Source organism: Chelon labrosus (genome assembly GCF_963514085.1).
Source record: "Chelon labrosus genome assembly, chromosome: 18".
NCBI classification, from domain to species: domain Eukaryota; kingdom Metazoa; phylum Chordata; class Actinopteri; order Mugiliformes; family Mugilidae; genus Chelon; species Chelon labrosus.
Window position 1 is genome coordinate 13,940,458 of NC_140351.1, and position 22,724 is coordinate 13,963,181.

Consider the following 22,724-nt stretch of genomic DNA (forward strand, 5'->3'; position numbering starts at 1 on the left):
ATTGAATTTGACAAAATGTAGTTGTTTCCAGACAGGCAGCCAGCCGTCTCCCATGGCCTCGCCTCGCATCCTGCCTCTCAAGCTGCTGTTTGCCCAGCCAAGCGTTCAGGCAGCCCAAACTCGGATGGAGGCAGATGCCACGGCTGACTGATCCACCAGGCAAGCAGGCGACGGCAAAACAAAATGAGGCGCAGGCTATTGACAAGAAAAAGACAGTAAACTCAACAGCCTCAGAAGTCCATGATTATTTGAAGGCAATGCTATTTTTAAAAACCCGGCAACTGTTCACAGCTTTCTTTGATTCCTTCCTCATGTGGCATTTTCACAAAACCTGACTTACATTTGTAGATAGATGGACTCCAGTATTTCCATCTTTTGGAAGTGTTTAAATAACATAGCATGAAGAAGAAGGTGATCAACTACAATAGTATCTTAAATTCCCATTTATGATGTTTGAGGTAGATGTGTCCCTTTTTCAACCTCTCATCTCTCACTGACGTCGCTTCCATTAGTGTGTTTCACCGTTCTTCAAAAGTCTAGGACTTTGCCACCCTCGGGCACCTCTCATACGAGAACGTGGTGATGAATGTTTCAATCAATTAGCTTATTGCTCAGAACAAGTGGTGGGGCCCTGGGGGACTGTAGCCTGTGAAAGGCAGTGACACATAACCTGAATGATTACTGCACCCAGCACGACAAGGACGCCTGACTCTGCTGCGTTTTCTGTTGGGGAGCGAGGGACGCTAGCTTTAATAACTGAGAATGATATGAAGACATCAGACTTAACGTTATACATTTAGAGATTTTCGATTTATTTATTTATTCTGCAGTGTAAATATTTTATGACAATTGAGCTGTAATATCTGGAAATTTAAAACAAAAATACATCCTTTTTTGTGGAAATACAGCAGACCCCTACCACATCTATTCTAAAGTCGAACCTGTTTTTAGGGATGGTTTGTCTTTGGTCCAAAATATCAACTTCTCTGAGACGGATTGTCATGATTTTTTACAGAAATTCAGAATGACGTGGTGATCCTGTAGCATTCTCATATGCACTTTCATGATTTACACGTTTGTGCTTGTAAGTGAAATACCAAGAAAAGTAATGACATTCTCATCATTGTCAGCTGTAATTTATGCTAATTAGCAAATGTCCCCAGCTCTGGTTGGCTCTCCCCTTTAAAAGGCTTTAATTACGTCTGAGTTTCCACAGAGCGACAAGCCAATCATCTTTAAGAACACATGTGCATTTACCCTGGATTAAGAGCTTGAAGGTTCAGATCTTTAGATGTGTGCACTGTCCATGGACTGGCAACGGTAACTACAGAGATATTCAGATGTGCACATGTGTTTTCAGAGTTATAAAGCTGTTTTAGTCTTGTTAGCCAGTTTAGAGGAGCTACAGTCCAATTATTGTGGTGGCTACAGGTGCTGTTTAAGAACACAACAGTAACCACGTGCCTCCATCTCCATTTTTGTCTTAATTTTATGCTTTTCCCTCTACAATGCTATTCCATTCCACACATTCACACCTTTCCTGCTTTCCCAAGTTAAAATACTGTAGCTAAAACTAAAACTACCCAAACAACGTCCTTTACAACACTCCCAAAACACAAAGAAAATAGGTGCCAAACCACTGCGTGGCAGAAGTCGCTTCATGGAGTTTCTTGTTTTGTACACTCAACAGCATGTGTGGTTTATTTTTGCCTGTAGTTGAGGAGCTGAAGTGGATATTTGGGCTCGGTCTGTTGAATCACTGTTACATCTTGACCTTGGTTCACAAGGTCGTCCTGGCCTAGCCTGCTATCATCTCAATCACATGCTGATTTTCCCTCCGTGTACCCTGTGCTGCAGAATTAATAACGCCATGAGTGTTCATCAACTGCTGCTGTCCTCCTGCTCGGTCTGTGCTCACCTTCTGTCTCTCTGATCTTCTGTCTTTTTCTCTTATTTACACAAGTGTTGTCCCCACTTGTGAGGACATTGCCCTGACTACCATACGTTCTTCCCTGGATGCTCATCTACCGTGAAATGTCTATCCCCATTTCCAACATTTACTAAAACGTAATGTCAATCTTAAACTGACTTAAACTATTAATAAATAATAAACGACACTGAGACTAGATTTGATTATTTTTGTCCCTTGAATAATATCTCCCCCAGTGGTACTGGGTGAGATGTTTAGTGTTCAAGACACAATTTTTTAATTGTCATTATCTTGAGGACTAAACTATAATATAACAAAATGTACGTACCTCTCCCTAAGGCATAAAAATACCCCATCACCGATGAACATCAGCCATAATTCGTTAGATCACCGCTGGTAGGAAACAGTTGCCGAACAAGCTAACACTTTTGCAAGCTAATGACATAATGTAGGAAATGCTGAGGAATAATACAAGGATGCAGCTGTTAGGAAGACAACTCTACGTAATCAAATTACAAATTACAGAATTGTGAATACCACAAGAGGCTGTTTGTGTAGACTTTTCATTTTTGCCACCTTCTCCTGAACAAATATTTGTCCTCACATTGTGATCGATGCCCCCTAACACCATACACATAGCCATGGGAAGGATTAAAGCATCAATATGGACCAAAGAAAGAAAAACAGCTGATTGGCATTGACGTACACCACAATCCTTTCATGTCACGCATTGTTTTCTGTGATTTGTCTCATTGTCTCTTGTCCCGCAATCTTTCCTTGCAGGCTGCCTATAACTTACAGGGAATCAGACAAATCAAAGGACATGTATTGGGCGCGTTGTTAACAAGCTCTTTATCTGCGTGGCAGCTGCTCCAGAAGAACATGCATCTCATGTGTACTGGCTAAAGGGTTAACAGCTTGGAGCACTTTTATTCGGGTAACACGGTACACCATCAGCTTAATCTGGCTCATTAATTCATTTAGCATGCTTATGACAGTCCAAACTGATGGGATTCATTTTAAAACACAGACATTCATTAATCAGAGTGTCTCAAGCAATATTGATTTGAGCTTTATTTGCATGCAAGGTTTTCTCATTCTTTCCCATAATCATTTGAGAAAAGTACAAGACAATTAGCTTTTTTTTTTTTTTTTTTTAAATAGACGGCGACTATGCTATAATTGAAAGTCTGCATGACTATTCCCCTGCATAAAATGCCCTCTGAACACAATACCGAAAGTAATTAAACAAGCAATTAAATGCTACTTTATATTTAATTTGTGTAATTTCATAGTTTTGTTTGCCAGTCTCTCGTTTAAGGTACATGGGATCACAGACAAAAGCATTTGCGCAGGTTTTAACACCGTAATTTATTGTGGTATAATTATTGCTGGCCAGCATTTTTAACGTATTGTCGGTATTGCTAATTGTTATTAAAGAAACGACGATAGATCCTAAAAGCAGAATTGTGGACTCTTCTTAAATTCAACACAATTGCCTTACACCAGACACTTTTACGTCACATTCAGATATGTCATTCTTCCCTGGATCTTCATTTTTCTCTACGTGCTCCAGTCTCCGAGCCCCTCTGTGAATAAAATACGCATTAGCTGAACAACGGTGAGTAACGTTTGTCTGCTCGTTTCTCTGACAGCGTTCCCATCCAAGTGTTCCCCTCTGCACTCATTCAACAAAAATGCTTACCACTTCATCTGCAGCCTCGAATCGTAAGCTAAAAATAGCAGTCTTTTTTAGCATCCCGGGAGTTTCCCCTTGCTGTTGTAAACTCATTTGTTGTTATTCGGACAGGGATTCCCTCTAGGGAGCCCCGTGTCAAGAGCTGTGTCACGCCGTCTCATCGCCCTTTCTACCTGCTGGTCTCATTCCAGCAATTTGGAAGGAAAGCCATGGCTTTAAACATCCTAATTAATTACATTCCTTGCTATGTTGGCGGTTGGACTTTTTCTGGAGCCCGTAAATGACATAATGGCTAATTATCTACAGTGATCTCACCAAAGCTGTCATTATGCTTCACGGTTGATGTGGGTCTTTGACAGAAAGGAGATAGGATACTGCTGTGCACAAACAGGTTTAAATTCACCCTTCAGTTTAGGCAAATGCCTTGGTGCTGGTGAATTACCGAGCATTAAACCTAAGGAGGAGAGAGTCGTAGGTATTAAAGGAACAGTATGTAAGAAATGTATTTCAATTAATCATAAAATGGCCCTGATATGTCACTAGACATGAAGAAATCATGTTCATTTCAAATACTTATATCACTGACAACAGTGGTCTGGCCAGGATATTGTCATTTAAAAGTGAAAGTTGCAGCCCTCAACTGATGTTGATGTTGTCATGTTGTGTTTTGGTCTGAGGCGCCACCCTCCACCTATCTACCAATCACGAAGTCAGTAGTTTCGTCATCCGGGTTGCCAGCTCTGCTCTAGTTACTGCAGCTGCAGCTACGAACGTGTCGGATAAAACATGTATAACGTTACGAAACCTAAGACCTCGTTATGAATCCGAACTACGTCGTGACAAAGTCCGAAATAAACAAGGATTTGTATAGGAGATGCCTTTGAAAGATGGAGACGGCTGAAAACGGAGAAGAATTTGAAGACAGACGCCAACGTTGCTAATTTTCTCCTGGCTAACTTACTTGTACATAATGTAAATGGACATTTAAAATATTCACGACAGTCGAACAAAGTTATGCATGTTCGTGCAAAGTAACGTTACGTTAGCGCATACAGAGGAGGTGGGTCATCGAATTGAAAAGGTAAGGAATTGTTTGGGAAATAAAAACGGCGAGTCGTCATTGCTAACATTAGCAATGCATTATGAGCCCGTTTCTCTGTCATTATGCTGAAACGCCGAGGAAAACAACATTAGCACGTCGATTATGGCAATGTGAAACGTAATTGAGACGTATTGAGTAGCCTAACGTTACCTCGGTAACCTGGCAACCTCGAGTCAGGGGGGAGGTTGGAGGGGATACACCGTTCTACAGTATTTTGAAAGTGATTGCAGTACCAGTTTTGGCCAGTTTTGGCCACAATCTTACATACTGTTCCTTTAAGTCCTAAAAAATGGATACAAGTTGATTAATGATTTGTGTTTATAGATGCTATAGATGTAAGTTATGCTTATAAATATGTTCGTCAGAGATTTGGATCTGTTGTGCTAGCATCTAATGTAGCGTCAAACAGAAATGGCAAGCAGGGTACAGAGGTCTCGGAAGCTTACCACCAGCTTTTTATCCTATAGTCTTTAGACCAAACTAACCCAACTGATTTTTATTTTCAGGGTTGTCAGATTTCGCGCAGCTCCCTCTGGATCCACAAAAAGCTTCATGCAACCATTCAATTATTAAAAAAAAAAAAAGAAAGCAGCATTTTCTACATTTATCTAAGAATAACCCAAACTCATAGAAGGTTCCATTTGTCAGAGTTATGCTGTCATCTGAGGATAAGTGAAACCACTGATAAACAAAGATTTAATCCCACACTGGACACGAATAAGACTCTGTGTCCTAGAGGCCTGTCTGCTAAAGGCGAGTTAGAGGTGGAAACATCAGTGCAGCCCTTCTTTAGCCGCTGTCCCCGCTAATTGGCTCTGCGGATAATGCTGGCACTCTGAATTTACATGGAAACACTATGAAGACTTGAATACACTTGCCTCCGGGCAAAGTCTTACATCCACTCTGCCCGGCCGTAGCGGCACGGCGTTAACCGAGGGAGAAAGCAAACAGTCAGCCCTCGGAGGACGAGGAGAGAGTTGAATGTAGAGGTAAAACGTTTGTCTGGGGGACCCATGAGATTGGATGTGAAATGAGTACAGCTCATTTAAAAAGAATAAAAATGGACAAAGGGAGAGTGTAGGGCTCAGACAAAAAGGAGACAGCGAAATTATAATCTGCCTTCACGTCAGTAGCTACTACGCCGCCTACCTGAAGACATTGTCCACAACAGGTTTCACACCATCCACTCATTTTTCACCACTTACCTGGATTCCCATCATGGCACCGGCAGGTTTCTTCTCAGCCACATCCTCGGCTCATCCGGTGAGATCCTGAGGCTTTCCTAGACCAGCTGAGATATATAATCCCTCCAGTGTGTTCTGGGTGCCGTCCCAGTTGGAACTGTATAGGGGTATTACCACAGGGAGGCATCTCGGAGGATCAGATGCACAAAACCGGAAAGTGCAGTCTTCATTTCAGTTGGTACCGTCTCTCTTTTGAACATACTGGATCAACAGTAACCTGACACATTTAGCTATAACATATAAGAAGAATATGAAAAAACACCAACATTTAAGCAGGATTTAAATAAATTACAGTGTCATTAGAAGGAGTTTACAGTTTAGTGAACAGCCTCTTTAATCTATCCATTATTTATTCACTGTCCTTTAGGCAGCCAGAGCTAATGATCTTTTTTGTTGTTTGTTCATAACTGTGTTCATGAGCTGTATTTATTTGCTGGACTGTCTCTTGCAAGATCCAAGAGTCAATATTAGTGCGCATTTTACTGCGAGCACGGGATAAATATGTGCCCGGCCATTTCACTTTGACACTTACGTAAGCCGTGAATGTGATTATGAGAGCAGTGTCCCAACGGTGTCTGTTGTGTGCACTAAGGAAACCAGTGTGTTTGCCTGACCCAGCCTGATGGCAATGTTAAGCTCCCCTCTGGAGTGTTTATCTTGCTGGTGTTTTCGGCTTCGGTATTTGGACTGCACCCAAAAGCGAGACCCTGCTGTCCACGCAGCTCTGCTCTGGCTAACTCCTGCTAGTTGACCTCGTTTAAAGGGCTGGCTGGCTGGCTGTCTAGCTGTCCCTCTGAGCGCAGAGCCACAGTCATCCAGCACTCTGCAGCGTCTATGTGACTGTGTTGGCTTAGTGTGTGTGTGTCGCCTCTGTTTCTCTCTGTGTGGAGTAAATCACAAGCCTGAGATTCTGGTCAGAACTAGCTTAAAAAGAAAATTTGACGTTAAAAAGCTCTTTCCTTTTGCCCTTTCTGTCCTGTTCACTTTTTCTCGGAACAAACACACACAGCTACACAAAAAACTGTGATATATTTTCTGCAGTCTTGCTGCTTTGACTTATGAGTCTATTCATCATGAAGAATACAGTGTCATCGTGACACTGTACTCGCAGTGTCAATTAACCAGAGGGCAGTGTGTTATCCAACTGGTAATACACTGGTCAGGCATAGCATTATGACCACCTAATGTTGTGTAGGTCTCACTTGTGCCTCCAAAACAGCTGAGAATGGACATGAACCTTCTGAGGGTGTCCTGTGGTGTCTGGCAACAGGATGTTTTTAGTGGGAGCCTCTGGATCTTATGGGTTGAGGGGACTGGCCTCTGTGGATCAGGCTCGTTCCAGTGAACACAGATACTTGATTAGTTTGGGATCTAGAGAATTTGGAGGCCAGGTCAATCGTTTTTGTGTATGTGCCTGTGTCAGGCTGCATCCTGCTGGGGATGGCTGCTGCCATCATTGCTATGGGCTGGGGGTGTCTGGTCTGGTCTTGGTGGGTGGTACATGTCTAAGTTGCATCCAAATGAATGTCAGGTCCAAAAGTTTCCCAGCAGAACACTGTTTTGTCACATGATAGCCAATGTTATTTACTTTTCCTAAACTGGATGTTGTAAAATTATCGTACAGACTTGAAAGTCTGTCTGATTTTGGGATATAATATAAATTAGATATCAATGTGACACCCATTCGGTGGGGCAGCACGGTGGCCTTTCTGTGTGGCGTTTGCATGTTCTCCCCGTGTTTGCGTGGGTTTTCTCCAGGCACTCCGGTTTCGTCCCATCATCAAAACATGGGTGCTAGGCGCAGGGTCAGGTTGGCCCACAGGGACTTACCCTCCATCCGACCATGTAATTTTGTTGTGTGATGTATTGTGTATGTGTTGTATAATGACAAATAAAGCCCTTTACTTTTGCTGTTTTGTAACCAGTTGGAGCAGTTTGTATTTGAGTGGACAGGTTAAACTTGTTGTAGACCTAATTATTTGGGCTAAAATTTATACGACTTGGGACTTCCACCAATGTCCTCAACATACTATTTTTATAGTGCAACTCTTTGTTTATTTCTGCTAGGATTTAAAACTATGTTCTTCTATTTTATAACCACAAACACGGTTTTATTATTTTCGTAACTTCCTCATCCAAGACGAGATACCTTGGTGATATCACCAGAGTTTCTATCAGACTTAACAAAGCTCCTCTAAAGCCACAGAAGCCATTATACAACTTTTTGCTAATGGTACTCCCAATGAGGAGTCACTTTATTTCAGTGTATTAAAGCAATGAATGCTTGCATGCTTTTATTTTTATTGCCTGGGTCTCATTAGGCTAAGGGTCTAGCAGTTGTTTCTGTGTTTAACAGACCATGTACAACTTTGTATTCTTCTTTTAAAACAAACTCGAGCTCGCTGCTTTTTCTAATTCCCCTGGTGTCTGCATACGCATGTCTAATTTACAGCACACTGCACACATGTGCTAACACCCACTGCACTGTACTGTACGTTCAGGATAAATTGCCCTCCTCCTCCTCCTCCTCCTCCTTCGAACCTTCTTTTCTATGTATTCCATAGTTCAGTCTGTAATTATTGGATGGTAAGCTTTCCTCAGGGTTTATGTTACACTCTGTAGGATCATTACAAATACCTACAGACGCCTATTAGTGGTTGATTAGTGGCACTATGCTGGACCGGAAGAGCGCGTGGGCTTATTTCAAAGACAGGAAGAGTTCTCGGCAGGCTCTAATTAGCCAGCAGAATTAAGCTAGTTCCTGGTTTCCTGGTCAGGTGGAAGATGCCTGGCCTCGGCATCAATTAGTGCTGCTCTTGGAGTTGTTTTTTTATTCCCCTGCCTCGTGTCACAGAGAGGTGACGGAGGAGAACTGCTGGAGGAAGTATATGCATATAAGATGGTGTATACATCTGTACTGAGCGCTACAGTGCTCACTAGGCTTTGGCAGTAACTTCAGGTCAAAACATACCTTCTCAGTCGTAAAACCTGATTTTCAGTGTTTTGATGATGTCGTAACGGTGAATACAATTAAAGTAGTATGGGTGGTAACCTGGGGGGTCTGACTATACCCTGGGCTCTGTCTTCTTGGCTGACCATAGAGCTTGTAAAGCCCAGGGACAGATCTTCCTCGTTATATTTTCTCATTTTCACATTTTTTTTGCGTCGTCTCTTACAGCTTTAACAGACTTGCCGTCTGATTTGCGCTTTATATCAGTCACAAATCTGCCCATCTTGGTACATTGCTTCCTTCCCATCTCCCATCTCCTGTCTCTTTTCTCTTTCTGTGTCACTGTGTGTCTTTCTCGCTCTCTATGTGTTGCTTTGTGTCTTTCTCGCTCTCTTTGTGTCACCGTGTGTGTCTCTCTCTGGTTTTGCCACTAGTCGGTCTGTCACATGAGCCAATCTGGGGTGCGTAGTTGGGACACAGTGCGTGTCACGTCGGTTCTGCATGATTTCTTTTCATTTTGTCTTTATTTCTTAGGCGCTTACTTACTTTATGTATCTTTTTTGTGTGTGTGTCTGTGTGTTTGGGTGTGCTTGTGTGTGTGGGTTGGTAATGAAGCAGCTCCTCCCTGTTTGGGAACCACTGCCATACACCAATAGTGCAAAAGTTCAGTTTGTAATGACCATAAGTCATCCTGGGATTTTCTTCTAATTATTCAGATGTTAACACATGAGTGTAAGTTTTATTAATTTATTTACTTTTTTCTAAATATAGAATATTTTTTGCAAACTAAAGGTCATAACATATTACTGCCCAGAGGTGGTGTAAATTCAGGATTGTTTAGTCTTACTCAGCCCCATAAAAATATTTAATGAAACAGAGAAAATCACTCTTTGGTTGAACTTCTCACAGTTTGTTTCCAGAAAGTTTTTTTGGCATAGAATTTAATATGCCTGAATCCTAATAACAGCCGTCCGAACTTTTGCACAGTTTGCATCTAAGGTGAAATGAAGATCTTGTTCCTGCTTTTGTTTGAGATTAATTCAAACAAATCGGACAATATGAAGGATTAAAAATCTGCCATCAGCACTGATATTACAAACCTTAGAGAGGCGCAGACATGTCTGGCGGCGTGTTGTAAGTGCTCCGTCGCAGGCAGACCATGCTGGTCTGACAGCGTGACGCACTCCGATAAAAAGGCCCTCGCTCGCGGTCACACACATGTCACCATGGCAATTAGCATGTCAGAGAGTGTGTGATTGGCAGCTGCTGCAGCTGCGGTGTAAACAACAAGGAGCGGTGCTGGTAGGAGAACCTGGGGTGTCGGAGACATACGGTACGAGCTCTGGGTGTCTCTCGTACGCGGGGCTGTCATAAAGAATAAATGAGCTCGATAATCTTTACTTAACTCTGCAGGTAAAGCTGGTGACAGCAGTGTAACAGCCACTGTTATTGTTCTTTTTTTAACTACAGGTAATATTATGTAACTATCATCTCAGGTGCACATAACAAATTACATATAGATTAGTTTTTATCAGGAACAACACAGATTCTGGACAATCAAACGCATCATTCACATTCTTATATTGCAGACCGAATTAATTGTCTGTAAAGTGATGTGATTTCTGCTCTCCAGCAATAGAGTTTGTGCCTTCTGCTCGTTACGGAAAGAACAATATGGCTGCCTAACATGCTCTCTGTCAACAGAACTTCAACCATAATTAATAGCAGATGTCATGCTTATAAAAGTAGGTCACTGCCTGTGTGTGCTTAATTTGAAATACTATAACAGAAGGTTGCCTTATAAGCCGAATCTATTTAGCCTTATATACTGGATGTTTGATAATAGCATGATGCTAAATGGCATATTTTGTGCGTATTATATATATATATTGGTATATTGATTTTATAGGCTTTCCTTCGCTGATTATTTCCTCCAGCAATATATCAATCATTTAGATTAACACATAAAGAAATTAGTGAAAAATATATCTTATCACAAAAATGCAAGACATTAAAAGCATCTCAATAAAAGGTGCACACTAGATCCCAGAACATAGAAATGGAACTCAAACGTTGTGCCATTTAACCAGGAGGCATCACAAACTGCACAACCAAACCATTTCAGTCCAAATTGATATTTTCTACAATCAGTGCAAGTTTTCCAGAATCAGTCATACCTGTCTGTTGGAAGTCAGAGGGAGAAAAAGTCAACTTCTCGACCGACATACGTCCAAAAATCCAATTTTACAGTTGGAGAAGCTGGATTTCCAATTGCTGGCGGACATACAACAATAAAGTGACTAAAGTTCCTTTAAAGGTACATATGCATCAAAGCAACATCAATGAACCACCAGTAACAAAGGCCAACTGTGACATTGCCTCACGTCGCCTGTGTCTGAACCGAAAAGTTGCACTTGAACACACCTCAAGGACTACAGCTGGCACGTACGTTCTGCACCTGCTTTAAAAAAAAAGATAAACCTTTATACCACCAGGAAGAGCTACAAAACATTGTACATTGCCGGCCTTTCATGCAGATGAGTTTGTCATTTGTCACGTCATTGTCAGTTTGGTTTCTCTTTGTCGTGCGCTGGTTCTTAAAAGCTGAAGAGCCAATCAGAGTGATCTCTCTGACCAACTCTTTCTGCTGCTGAATCAGCTGAAAGCCACCAACCGGGACCCGGCTTGTGCCAACAGTGCGGGAAACTTTGCAGAGACCAGGACCATAAACGCCCCCTCTATGGCTCAAATGGCTGACTTTTGGCTTGGTGTGTCACGCCCTACCTTTATGAAACATATCGTTTTATTTCTTGTTCTATCAATGATCTTAGAACGGAAATATAAACTTACATTATGCCTAACAAGCATCCCATCCAGGTGCCTACATATACCTTGGTGTAGATCTTTTCCATTGAGGTTCAAAACCTGCATTTTATGGCCCGTTGAAACACTCTGGCTTCTAGCTGAGATGACATCCTTTGCATCCCCTCCCCCATCTCTGCATCCCAGACTGCGTCCCCGTTCAACAAACTCCATGTACAAGCCCCTTCATCAGTCACCGCAGCAGGCAAGAGTGGGATGCACTGCCAGGGCTATTACAGGCTCTTCCTGTCGCACACACTAAAAATATGCATACACACACACAAGCACCTGTCTCTTGCTGTTTCTTCCAGTGTCTCTGTGAGGTGAGAACATTAACAGTGGCAGACAGTAGCTGCAGCACGCTCCACCTGTCCTGAGGAGACAACTGTTGGGGAATCAGAGATTAAATCAGTTCCCTGACTCATGTTGCACCCCAGTCCTCGTTTAAAGCTGCACCAGGCAGATCTTTATGAAGGAATGCACGAATCAGCAGCCTAAATCAAAACGACAGATTTAAATGTGTCAGTCTATCATACAGACTCTTCTTAGCACCGCAAAGTTATGTCTGTCTGCCGTGTGCTGTTGGTTTTTAGAGATTTTTGTTCGACAAAACACCTGCTTGGTGCAGGAAACTTGCAGGTTTTTATCAGCCAAAAGGCTCTGTAAAGTTTAGAGATAGGTGATATCTTTGTGATGTACACAGATCAAGCATAACATTATGACCACCTTCCTAATATTGTGTAGGTCTCCCTCGCGCCTCCCAAATCAGTTCTGACTCATCAGGGAATGAACATGGGCCTTCTGAGGGTGTCCTGTGTTGTCTGGGTCCTATGGGTTGAGGGGAGGGGCCTCTGTGGATCAGGCTTGTTCGTGCATCCCACAGATATTTGATCAGTTTGGGATCTAGGGAATTTGGAGGCCAGGTCAACACCTTGTGCTGTGTGTGCCTGTGTCAGGCTGCATCCTGCTGGTAATGGCTGCAGCCATCAAGGAGTGTCATTGCTATGGGGTGGGGGTGTCTGGTCTGGTACAATACAAACTCACTGAGAAGGGAAGCTTTAAAAAATTAATCACAAGGAATTTCATATGAATTTAAAAAGAATAAAAGGATGTCCTGAACCTTTTATCTACCATTTAAGATCACTCTACGATGGTGGTATACGTTCAACATTTTGGGGCTAATACATGCAATTATTTAGTATTAGCTACAGCGGTTTATTGTTTAAATAAAGTAGCAGCAAAGAGTTATACATAAGTTTATGATTTTAAAATCATGAGGACTATGTTGAAGGCCATCGCCGCTGAAACGAGGAGCTGTCTTCAACAGATTAGTGTAGTGCCACTTCAGATACTTTGGTCTCTTCAGTGGAATTTATTTGAGGAACCCGCTCTCTGAATAGTAACCTGGTAATTACCTTGTGCTTTAGAGTCTTGGCCGCCCTCTCAGCCGGCTTTGACTGAGGGCCCCACACTCTCAGGCTGAGAAATGCATTCAGACCTAACCAAGGACCTTGAGAGACAGTCAGAAATAGCTGCCTCTTAAGACGTGCTGAGTCCAGTCCGCTGTGAAGAGCGTCACAGTGACTGGTGCTTCATTTAGACGCTGCCGTCGGCCTTGCCTCTAGATCTCTCAGTCAGGTCACAAACACTTCATAGCGTGTCAAGTGTCAGCTCAAGTACCGTCGCTATTCTGGGCTCCTCGTTGTTTCTTGGGACTCATAAGTCATTACCATCTCCGCTTAAGAAAACATGTTTATGTCTTGTTTAAATAGAAAAAAATAGAGGGTCCGTGAACTAAATGTGTTTATATAGAAAAGTAGATGGGATCTTATTCCCACATGAAATAAAATTATGGTTATTCTCTAATCAGGCGAATAAGTCTGTTCTTAATTTAGCTATTAATTATATCTTGTAATTTGGCAAACGGCACACAAAGTCTGCCGAGGATGCCCCCTGACGCCCCTCCTGTTTTTCTCAGCAGCCCTCAGTCTGTTTCCTTCCAGACTTCCCATCAAACGGAAGAGGCTTCACTAATTTAATATCGAGTAGCGAGTTAGATAGAGAGAGGATTCTCACAACTTAAATAATTAGACCCATGTCCCTCCCAAAAGACATTTGATCCCACAGTCTGCTCGCTGAATTTCATCTGCAGTCTGTGCTTTTGGTTTAGCACTGACACATTTTAATTGCCCTCCTCAGTCTGCATTAATAGTTGATTTTAAAAGTAGTTTTATTTTTTGTGTGTGTGTGTGTCTCTGTGACGTTGACGTGAACACGTTCTTCTCTTTCCAGTGTTTACCGATCCGTGGTCATGGATTCGTCCTCGACAAGTACAAGTGCCACTGCAAGAAAGGCTTCTACCATCCCAACAGGGTCGCTGTCAATGGCTTCACAAGTAAGTCAGGGCAAATCTGTTACTGTAAGGTAACTGATTCCTGCTTGTAGGCTTTATTGATGCGGTTTCTTTTAAAGTGAAACTGTTCAGTGTGACCGTTTTCTGGTTCCTCAACTTGTAACACACAGATTAAGGAACATAACCAGGCAACAATAACCCTTTTTTCACAGCGGACGTTTTGACTCATCGTAACAGGAAAGTCACGAGCTGCACTGATAACATTAAAAACCTTCTCCGCTCCATTAAGTGGCTGATAAAACATCCCCAAACTAACAGTTTAGCAAGCTTAGGGCCTAATGTAGGAAATGGAAAGTCTTAATGAAAGGATGAGCAAAGACATATCACACAATTACAAAGAAAACTCCATTTAACTCTGTATAACTAAAGACATGAACGTTGACGTTATCAAAAATTTCCTCATAAAATTGTCAATACCACAACAGAGTGCCGTTTATCTGGTCTCCTCTCATGAACTCAACAAACATGAAGCCATACCACTTGTAGCTTTTTATGGAGCTACTTTCACTAAGAAACTCTGACTTTTGTTTTGTTTTACATCTTCAACAATTTAAAACTTTAATATTTGTCTGAATACATTTTAGTGAATAAGGTCAGTTTACTCATTGAATAACATCTTACAGCATACATTTGTTTTATCATCTGTTTGGAGGCAGTTTTCACATTCTTCATGCATATTTTCACTCAGATTCAGTTTATATTGTATAGTTTTAAGAGAATGCATTGCAAGCACTTCTCAGTTTTCATGGAGTCATTTTTTTGTCACAGTCAAGATGAGTTAACAGTAAGCTTGTGTCATTAATTCTGCTTAAGGGTTGCGTTTTATAACTACGACTGTCAGCTATTTGCGAGAACCGTATCTGCCCTGTCTGGAAATTGAAGTAGCCCCGGTACCTGGGGAGGCTAATCTGGTTCGAGATGGGAAATATCTTTTTAATGGTAGTTACTTTCTCCAGTTTATTCTGTCTGCCGTGAGTTAATTAAAAAAGCTTTTGCAGACACAGAACCCCAGTGGTTTTCACCTGCCCTCCACCACGTTCTCGGCCATACCTTCATTTTATTTCTCATTCCCTCCTGCTTCATCCCACTCAAACCTCATATACCCATCCGTTTTCCTCCCCCTCTTCCTTTCCTGCGCAACCGTCTTTTACACTAAAATCCTTCCTTCATGCAGAGAAAAGCAAAATGCTCACTCAAAGAGAAAAAATATCTGCTCTGTCTACTTCTTGTGCTGTTTGAAGTGCACACCAACTTGCGCGTTCAAGCGTGCAAGTCTGCACGAAAGCCCTGTGTGTGCATGCATTCGAGAACACAACAATGGAGAGGAAAGGCAAGGCTGTTAGCGAGGCGTAATGCGGCAGTCTGGCCTACCATGGGGCCAATAACAAACCTGTTAATCCACGAGGGAACATCCTTGACGCTCCTGTGCAGAGGAAGCCTGTGCAACTCACTTTCCTTTGTCTCCCAGTGATCTTCCACTGTGGATCCTGCATATACGCACAAGAGAGGAAGAAGTTACTGCTAAGCCTCCTCTAACTGCCACTCAAATATAGCAGCAACAAACCAATGAGAATGAGCTAAAGGATATGAGTCATTGCTACGGAGATAAGTAGTCCTTTTGAAGGGATCAATGATGTGCAGAGTCATAGCTTTGAAAAATAGGCCAGTTTCCTTTTAAAGGCAAAATCCCTGCAAATCTCTGAGACAATGGCTGTTTCCAATAAAGCCACTATAAAAGCCCCATAAGTCCAAAATTTGTTATCTAGCCAACCATATGGGCATCTCTCAAGGCATTTCTACAGAAACCAATAACAAGTCCACTGGCTTATTGTTGGGTTGGCTTTGGTTTTTACCTTAGAATACCCTGAGTGGGATGTTTTTTCCGAGTTTTCAGGAGTTTTTAAAGCAGTTTCTCTTGCACTCGCAGCACATTTCCACATTGTTGCTGTCCAATCTGACCAAACTCTTCATTTTAAAGTAGTTATCATTATACCCCAAACTCAGTTAATTAACTACTTCTCCCAACCAGATTTTGTACCTAGATCCAAAAAGCTTAAACTCCCCGTTGTCCCTGTACTTGCTGAGAGAAAATAACAGTGCTGGCACGTCTGTGTGTGTGTGAGTCACAGTCATCAGCCGTGTATGTTATGCCAGTGACTGAACAAGCTGAAGCAGTGTTGACTTTTCATGTTCACACATATGGATCCATCTCTCTCGTGTTGACACAATGTCAATGACTCCTTGTGAGGTCAGAGAGGGATAAGCACATATATACACTCAGGATGCTTCACTCTGACATAGAAGCACTTCATCTCAAAAGGTCCGGAGGAAAATTCAATAGCTTGAAAATTTTAACATTATAGTTTTTGCTGCGCAGTCTGTTCCTTTCCTTTTTGAAATCATGGAACAAGATTTGAATTATTGTGTAAAGCCTAAACATGTCTAAACAAAAGCATTACTGGTCAAGTACCACTATCATTTAGAGTAACTTGAAGTGGCACAATTTATCCATTACACTTAGCATATTATCAACTACTTTACATTCATCGTAGTTAAAGGTTGAAAATCTGTAAGTTTCAACAATTATGACCATTTTTCTAACTTACTTTTAGTAATTTGATAATTTCTTTGAGCTAAAGGTGTTAATTGTTTCATTCATTTTAAACAGTTTTAAACCATCCACCATCTTTATTACTTTTATCAATCATAATCGAGTTTTTAAAAACGTTTGTAGTTAACAATTGCAACAATATAGGTAACTTACATTTAGCTAACAATTCAACTACATATCTAATAGCTATTAGCTGCTTCTCTAAGCTAACAGTGACAAATGATTATTCATTTCTTTTAGCATTTTGAATTGCTTGTAGCTGACAACTAGCTGTTAATTATTTTTATCCACCAACTTCAATTGGTTATCCTCCTTTTAGCTAACAGTTTCGATGGTTTATACATTTCTTTTAATTACGAATTTCAACTACTAAGCCATTAACATTTGTAAACCATTTAGCCATTTTAGTTGTTTTATCATTTCTTTTAGCTAATGTTTCAAATGTTTTCCTCTTAAGTTTATTTAAGAAGTAGTTTTAGCCAACAATCTCAATTGCTTATCAAATAGCTAATAGCATTTTTTTTTAGCTAACAGTCTCATTCTTTATTATAATTCCTTTTAGCAATTTCAGCTACATAGCCATAAACTTTTGCTAACAATTTACACTTTTACGCCATTTATTAATTGTCCTTGTCTTGCCATTTCAATTGTTCATTCATTCCTTGTATTCACTATTTAAACTAATTAATGTACAGTACTGTACCAATATGTATCTTAATTTCGTTGTACCTGTACAATGACAATAAAGACATTCTGTTCTATGTTAGTTAACAATTTTAACTTTTTATACATTCCTTCTAGCTAATTTTGTAATTTTTTTCTTTGCTTGTCAATATCTGCTTAAACAGAGGTGGGGAAAAAGGGAAAAGCTGCAGAAAGCGGTCCCAATGCAGATGAGGGGTCCTCCAACGACTGCCTGCCGTGCCAGCAGGGCTGTGCCTACTGCAAAGACGACACCCCCTGTGTGGCACGAGAGGACGGAGCCCTTCGCTTGGCTGTGCTCTCCTTCCAGTGCCTCTGCATGCTCATCGTCTTCATTAGCATGGTGCTCATATACCACTTTCGTAGGAACAAGGTAGGTGTTATTGTCCTATGGATACATTGTCTGATTTTTATAGACTCTGATCCGTTTATTAAATTTACCTGACATATTTAAGAATACATTTTGTTATGGATACTTACACTTATGTTGGTTCAGGTATGTCAAACTTAATTTTCCCTTATTTCAAGAAAAACACTATACAATAGTGCCAGAAATGGTCTCAGTTTTTGCAACATTGCATCCGTTATATGTTTGCTGGTTTCTGGGCCATATGGTCATCATCAAACCCTTTGAATGGATGAATTAGTAATTCCATATGTGGGTGGTCACACACACACAAAGCTTTGAAGTAATTTCAAACAGCTCAGACGCTTCACATGAACTCAAAATGAGCACCTTGGATAGCGACCAGTGTGTGCAAATGAGAATACCAAAGCAAATTTACATCGGATCTGGTTAACTTCATATTTAATTCATATTACTGATGCATAATTTGCAAATCTGTCTTTATTGTGAAATGTAAATGTTGGCGCCTGGCTGGTAGTGTCGTTGTTGCTGTTTATATCAGTTAACTTTCTTAATTAATGGGTTTGTATTGAGTATTAAACTCGTGAGGATTCGCCTAAAAAGTCTCCACATTCCTGACATGAGGACATCTAGCTGTCTCAAGCAGAATTGAACAAAAGATCAATCCTTTTATTAAATCAGAGCTTTTATTAGAGATTTGTCATAATTTAAAGGACAAAGTTTCTGTTTGAAATCTCTTCACAGGCTTTCTATTAATTAAAAAACCTTTGTTTTCATATAGGAATGACTTCATTTGTGTTGCAGATGTATGTTTTTATTTAATTTTGGACACGATAAACATAAATCTTCTGTTGTATAAAGATGGGGGCTTCTGTTTTCCTTTTTATATATTTATAAATGGGTGACACAGCTGTCTTCAGCTCTCTGAAAGCACCCTCAGGCATCTTGTCACTTAGAGGACGATATGTTGCGAAATATCTTACACAAGAGGTGCAGATAAAAGGCCTGAAATGGTGGATCATTCTATATAAAGTCACAGAGGGAGGAGCTTTTCTGCCACTTTGGTCTCTTACAACCAACGAAGAAGAAAGCTTTACCCTTGAAATATGCCTGTAATATTGCAGGCTGCTTGAGGTTAGTTATAACCTCCTGCAATATAAAGGGCATTTTAGTCTGTATGGGATACATTCAGCACAAGTATTCTTTTTAGCATAGGAACGGTTTGGACATTAATTCTGCAAACCAAAAACATAAATTATCTTTTATTTAATTAAATATTACCACTTTTTTACTATATTTTTTACAATTTCCAATAATTTAAAGACCTCACTTGTTCTTCCTGCATAAAAAATCACGAAAATAAACAATTTTTTGTAAACAATGCATGTTTATATCAAAATCAAATCAAATCAAATTTTATTTGTATGGCACTTTTCATACTAAAAGCAATACAAAGTGCCTCACAGAGGCTAAAATCAGCAAAGACAAAACACAGGCTAAAAACACTAAGGACAAAACCCAACCCTCCCACCCCCGTAAAAACACAGAGATACACAGAGACACACACCCACCCACACACACATACACACACCCCCCATCCCCCCCACACGTAGAAACACATACACACGCACACGCACACACACAAAGGCTCACACTCACTGTACACGTTAGAGAGAGACATGGCTGGCACTGAGACCTGGAGCAAGGAAAAAGCCACCTTTGGGGGCCGACCGCATCGAGAGGGCCTCCAGCCCACGACTATAGGCAATGCCGCCGTCGAGAGACAGCCCCGACCCGGGGAGACAGGATGTAATTTGGGTCTTTTGCAGAAGCAAAACCACAGAGAATCAAAGTATCTAGCTTAATATAGCATTTTAACTACTTTAAGCACAGATACTTACCTTTACTGCGTTGATACAATCCTGTTACTCTCGTGAGCAGTAATGGATTCAAGCAGAAGTAACGCACTGTGAAGCTGCACCAAATGGAGAGAGAAAAATAGCAACTAGCTAGTGAATGTAGGAGAATTTAGCTTTTACGAACACAAACATTTTCCTCAGGATGTGGCAAAAAAAAAAAAGCAAACCAGAGCTTAAACAGTTTGATTTAAATTTAACTGGAGGCCAGACATTTAGCTCCAACATGTGCTACCGGCCCAGAAAACAAATAATAATTGTGGTATCTTTATGTTTTGACAGAGTATCAGGGCATCAGGTCTCATCCTGCTGGAGGCTATCCTGTGCGGAGCTCTTCTTCTCTACTTCCCGGTAAGCCTGATGCTGTGTGTTTGTGTGTGTGTGTTCAAGCGCAGGCTTGCATTCGTTCACGCGCTCTTTTCTTGACATGTTTACTGGTAATCTACATGTCATGCCCCAGTTGAGCCGAAAATAAAAGCATTCTCTTTGACGTTCAGTTTGACCTTTAGTTCACATTGTCACTCATGTATCTTAAACAGAATCAGAGCTCAGAACAAAGTTTCTTATCTGCAGCAGCGGCATAGAGTGGGATTATACGCCTTGTCAGACGGCACCAACCTCAGTCTATAAATCATACCACTCAGGTGTTGTTTTTTATTTATTTTTTGACAGCTGAACGGAGCTGTGATAAGCAGGGTATTCACAGCCAAAGTGTGCGTGTGATAAAACGGGACTGGCAGAGACAAACATCCCAGGGCTTGTTGGTGACCCCCTGCTAACTATACACGGAGCTGGCCAATGAACCCAGCAGCCAGCCAACACTACCATCTGTTGACCAGCCTCTAAAGCTGCTTCTCACAGACAGCTTTTATTCAGACCTGCACACAGAGTCAACTCCATCAAGTTCTACTCGACCTTTAAACTTTGAAGACTTTTTATTCCATCAAACTTGTCAGTGATGACGTCTTTAATTCAGTGTTTACTTTTATGTTCATGATTTAATTAATGAGCTTTGTCTTTGTCAGCCCCACCCAGCTATTATCTATTTAACACCCAAACTCCTTTTGATGGCTGGGCGGATCAATTAATCAATAATTCCTTTGTTACTCCGTATTATCTGTATTGTACAGCCTATAATATATGAGAAAGACTTTCTTTGGCATATATGGCAGTAAACCAAAATAACACAAGTAGAGTAATCCAAATATCTTTTAAGTTGATAGTGATGCTGGACTCAGACTACATGCGTTTTGGGACAATTTACCTTCAGGTTCATGACTTAAGAATCAAATCTGGTCTTGACATTGCTCGCCATGGAGGTTTGTCTCGGATGATCTGTTAACGTGAAGGTTTACAGATCTGCTGTTAGATTCACTGATGCTGCCGCAGTCAATTAAATATGTTTGATATTTGGGATTAGGATAGTAGTAGACCCTTGGTGTCAAGCGGTGGCAAAGATTCTAGCCCTTGTGGCTAACATTAGCTAGCATTAAAGCTAACCACAGATCTAGCAGAAGAATAACTGTCTCCCAAACCATTTTCTCATCCACTTTGTTTTTGTTCTCACTACAAAGTTACATGAAGTTGTTGTTGTTGTTGTTCTTCTTTTTTAATTTGATTGGTTGTTGTTGTTCTGCCAACTCCCAGACTGGAGCAGATTTACATCAGCTAGTTGAGATTACATGAGGTGGTGCGTTCAGTGTCCCCTGATCTGACGCTATATACTAAAAAATATCCAGTTATGCAAATCTTGTGTGCAAGTTTGAGATTAGAGTGGAAAATGTCTTTGAAGATTCTTCTTAAGTGTGTGATGCAAGAAAATCTAGTACGATGTAAAAAGTTCTGTAGTCTTTCTTTTTATTCATGCACTTCAGTGTAGTAGCGTTATGTAATATGCTAATCAGTAAAAAAAAATACATCCGTGTTGATCACTGACGTTTTTTTGCAAACTTCCGTAGAACCTCATTATTTTCGCCGATGATTAGACTCTTTTCAGCACCCACGTACCATTGATTTGCACCTAACCACCATTATGTCTTCCTCTTGGGTACTTGGGGTGTCGGCTAATTGCAGTTTAGTTGCAATCATGTGGAGCTATATGCTTAGCCAAGCAATACAAGGCAAATGTAATTAAAGCCAACTGATTTAGAGACGGCTAACCAATGCAATTTGCCGCGACAAGGTCCTGGAAAGTAATAACGTTTGAAATTTGCAGAGTGAAATCAAGCCTGGGAGTCAGGTTATTGGTTAGTGAATAAATGAATAGCAGGTCATATTCCTGTATGCGGCTGGTGTAGTGATGACAGAGAATGCTAAAAATAGACAGCTTGCATAAAGGTGGTTCAAAGGAACTTGACTTTGTAGATTGCTCTACAAATCCCACCTCGTTCAGAAATTACATTTCAGTGCCCTGAAATATTCTTGTGAAGTTCAATTTGATAGAAATGGTTGAAATGGCCACTGTGAACACGGATGATATTGTTATGATAATGTGATATCTTGACCCGATCTTGCAAAAATAGCATCTTTCTGCATGGCACGGTGCGGCACGCTAGATTGATCTTCACCCTGATGCATTTCCATGTCTCCCCCTGCGAATCCCACACGAGCCGTGGCTGCGAGGGTGAGGCACATCGCTCCCAATCTAAATATAGATTCAGAAGTATTCCGCCGCTTCTGCTGCTGCTTCTATTTTAAATAATTCCACTGTTATTAAGCAGCAGGAGATACGTCTCATCCTTCCCCCACGGCATTCTGCTTTGTGGAGTAATGCAATTTTTTTCCCCCCTCTTTTCTCTCCCGAGTGTGTCACATGCAATAACTTCAGCCCCCTTGCTTTGAAAGGCAAAGGGGAAGGAGGGAGGTGCAGGGGAGCGCAGAAGGAGAGAGGCAAAATTATGAAAGTGCCAAAGCTGACTATTTCTGTCT

The 22,724-nt window shown here is 41.1% G+C and overlaps 1 protein-coding gene across 1 annotated transcript in view; it reads left to right on the forward strand.

The window, feature by feature from the left end:
- gpr158a (G protein-coupled receptor 158a) overlaps nt 1–22,724 on the forward strand; it is a gene marked incomplete at its 5' end in the record, with an annotated part of 61,116 nt that overhangs the window by 17,142 nt on the left and 21,250 nt on the right. Inside the window, 3 exons of the mRNA XM_084566776.1 lie at nt 14,080–14,182; nt 17,660–17,886; nt 20,079–20,147. Coding sequence (XP_084422902.1) covers nt 14,080–14,182; nt 17,660–17,886; nt 20,079–20,147 — 399 coding nt within the window. The remainder of the gene's footprint in view (nt 1–14,079; nt 14,183–17,659; nt 17,887–20,078; nt 20,148–22,724) is intronic.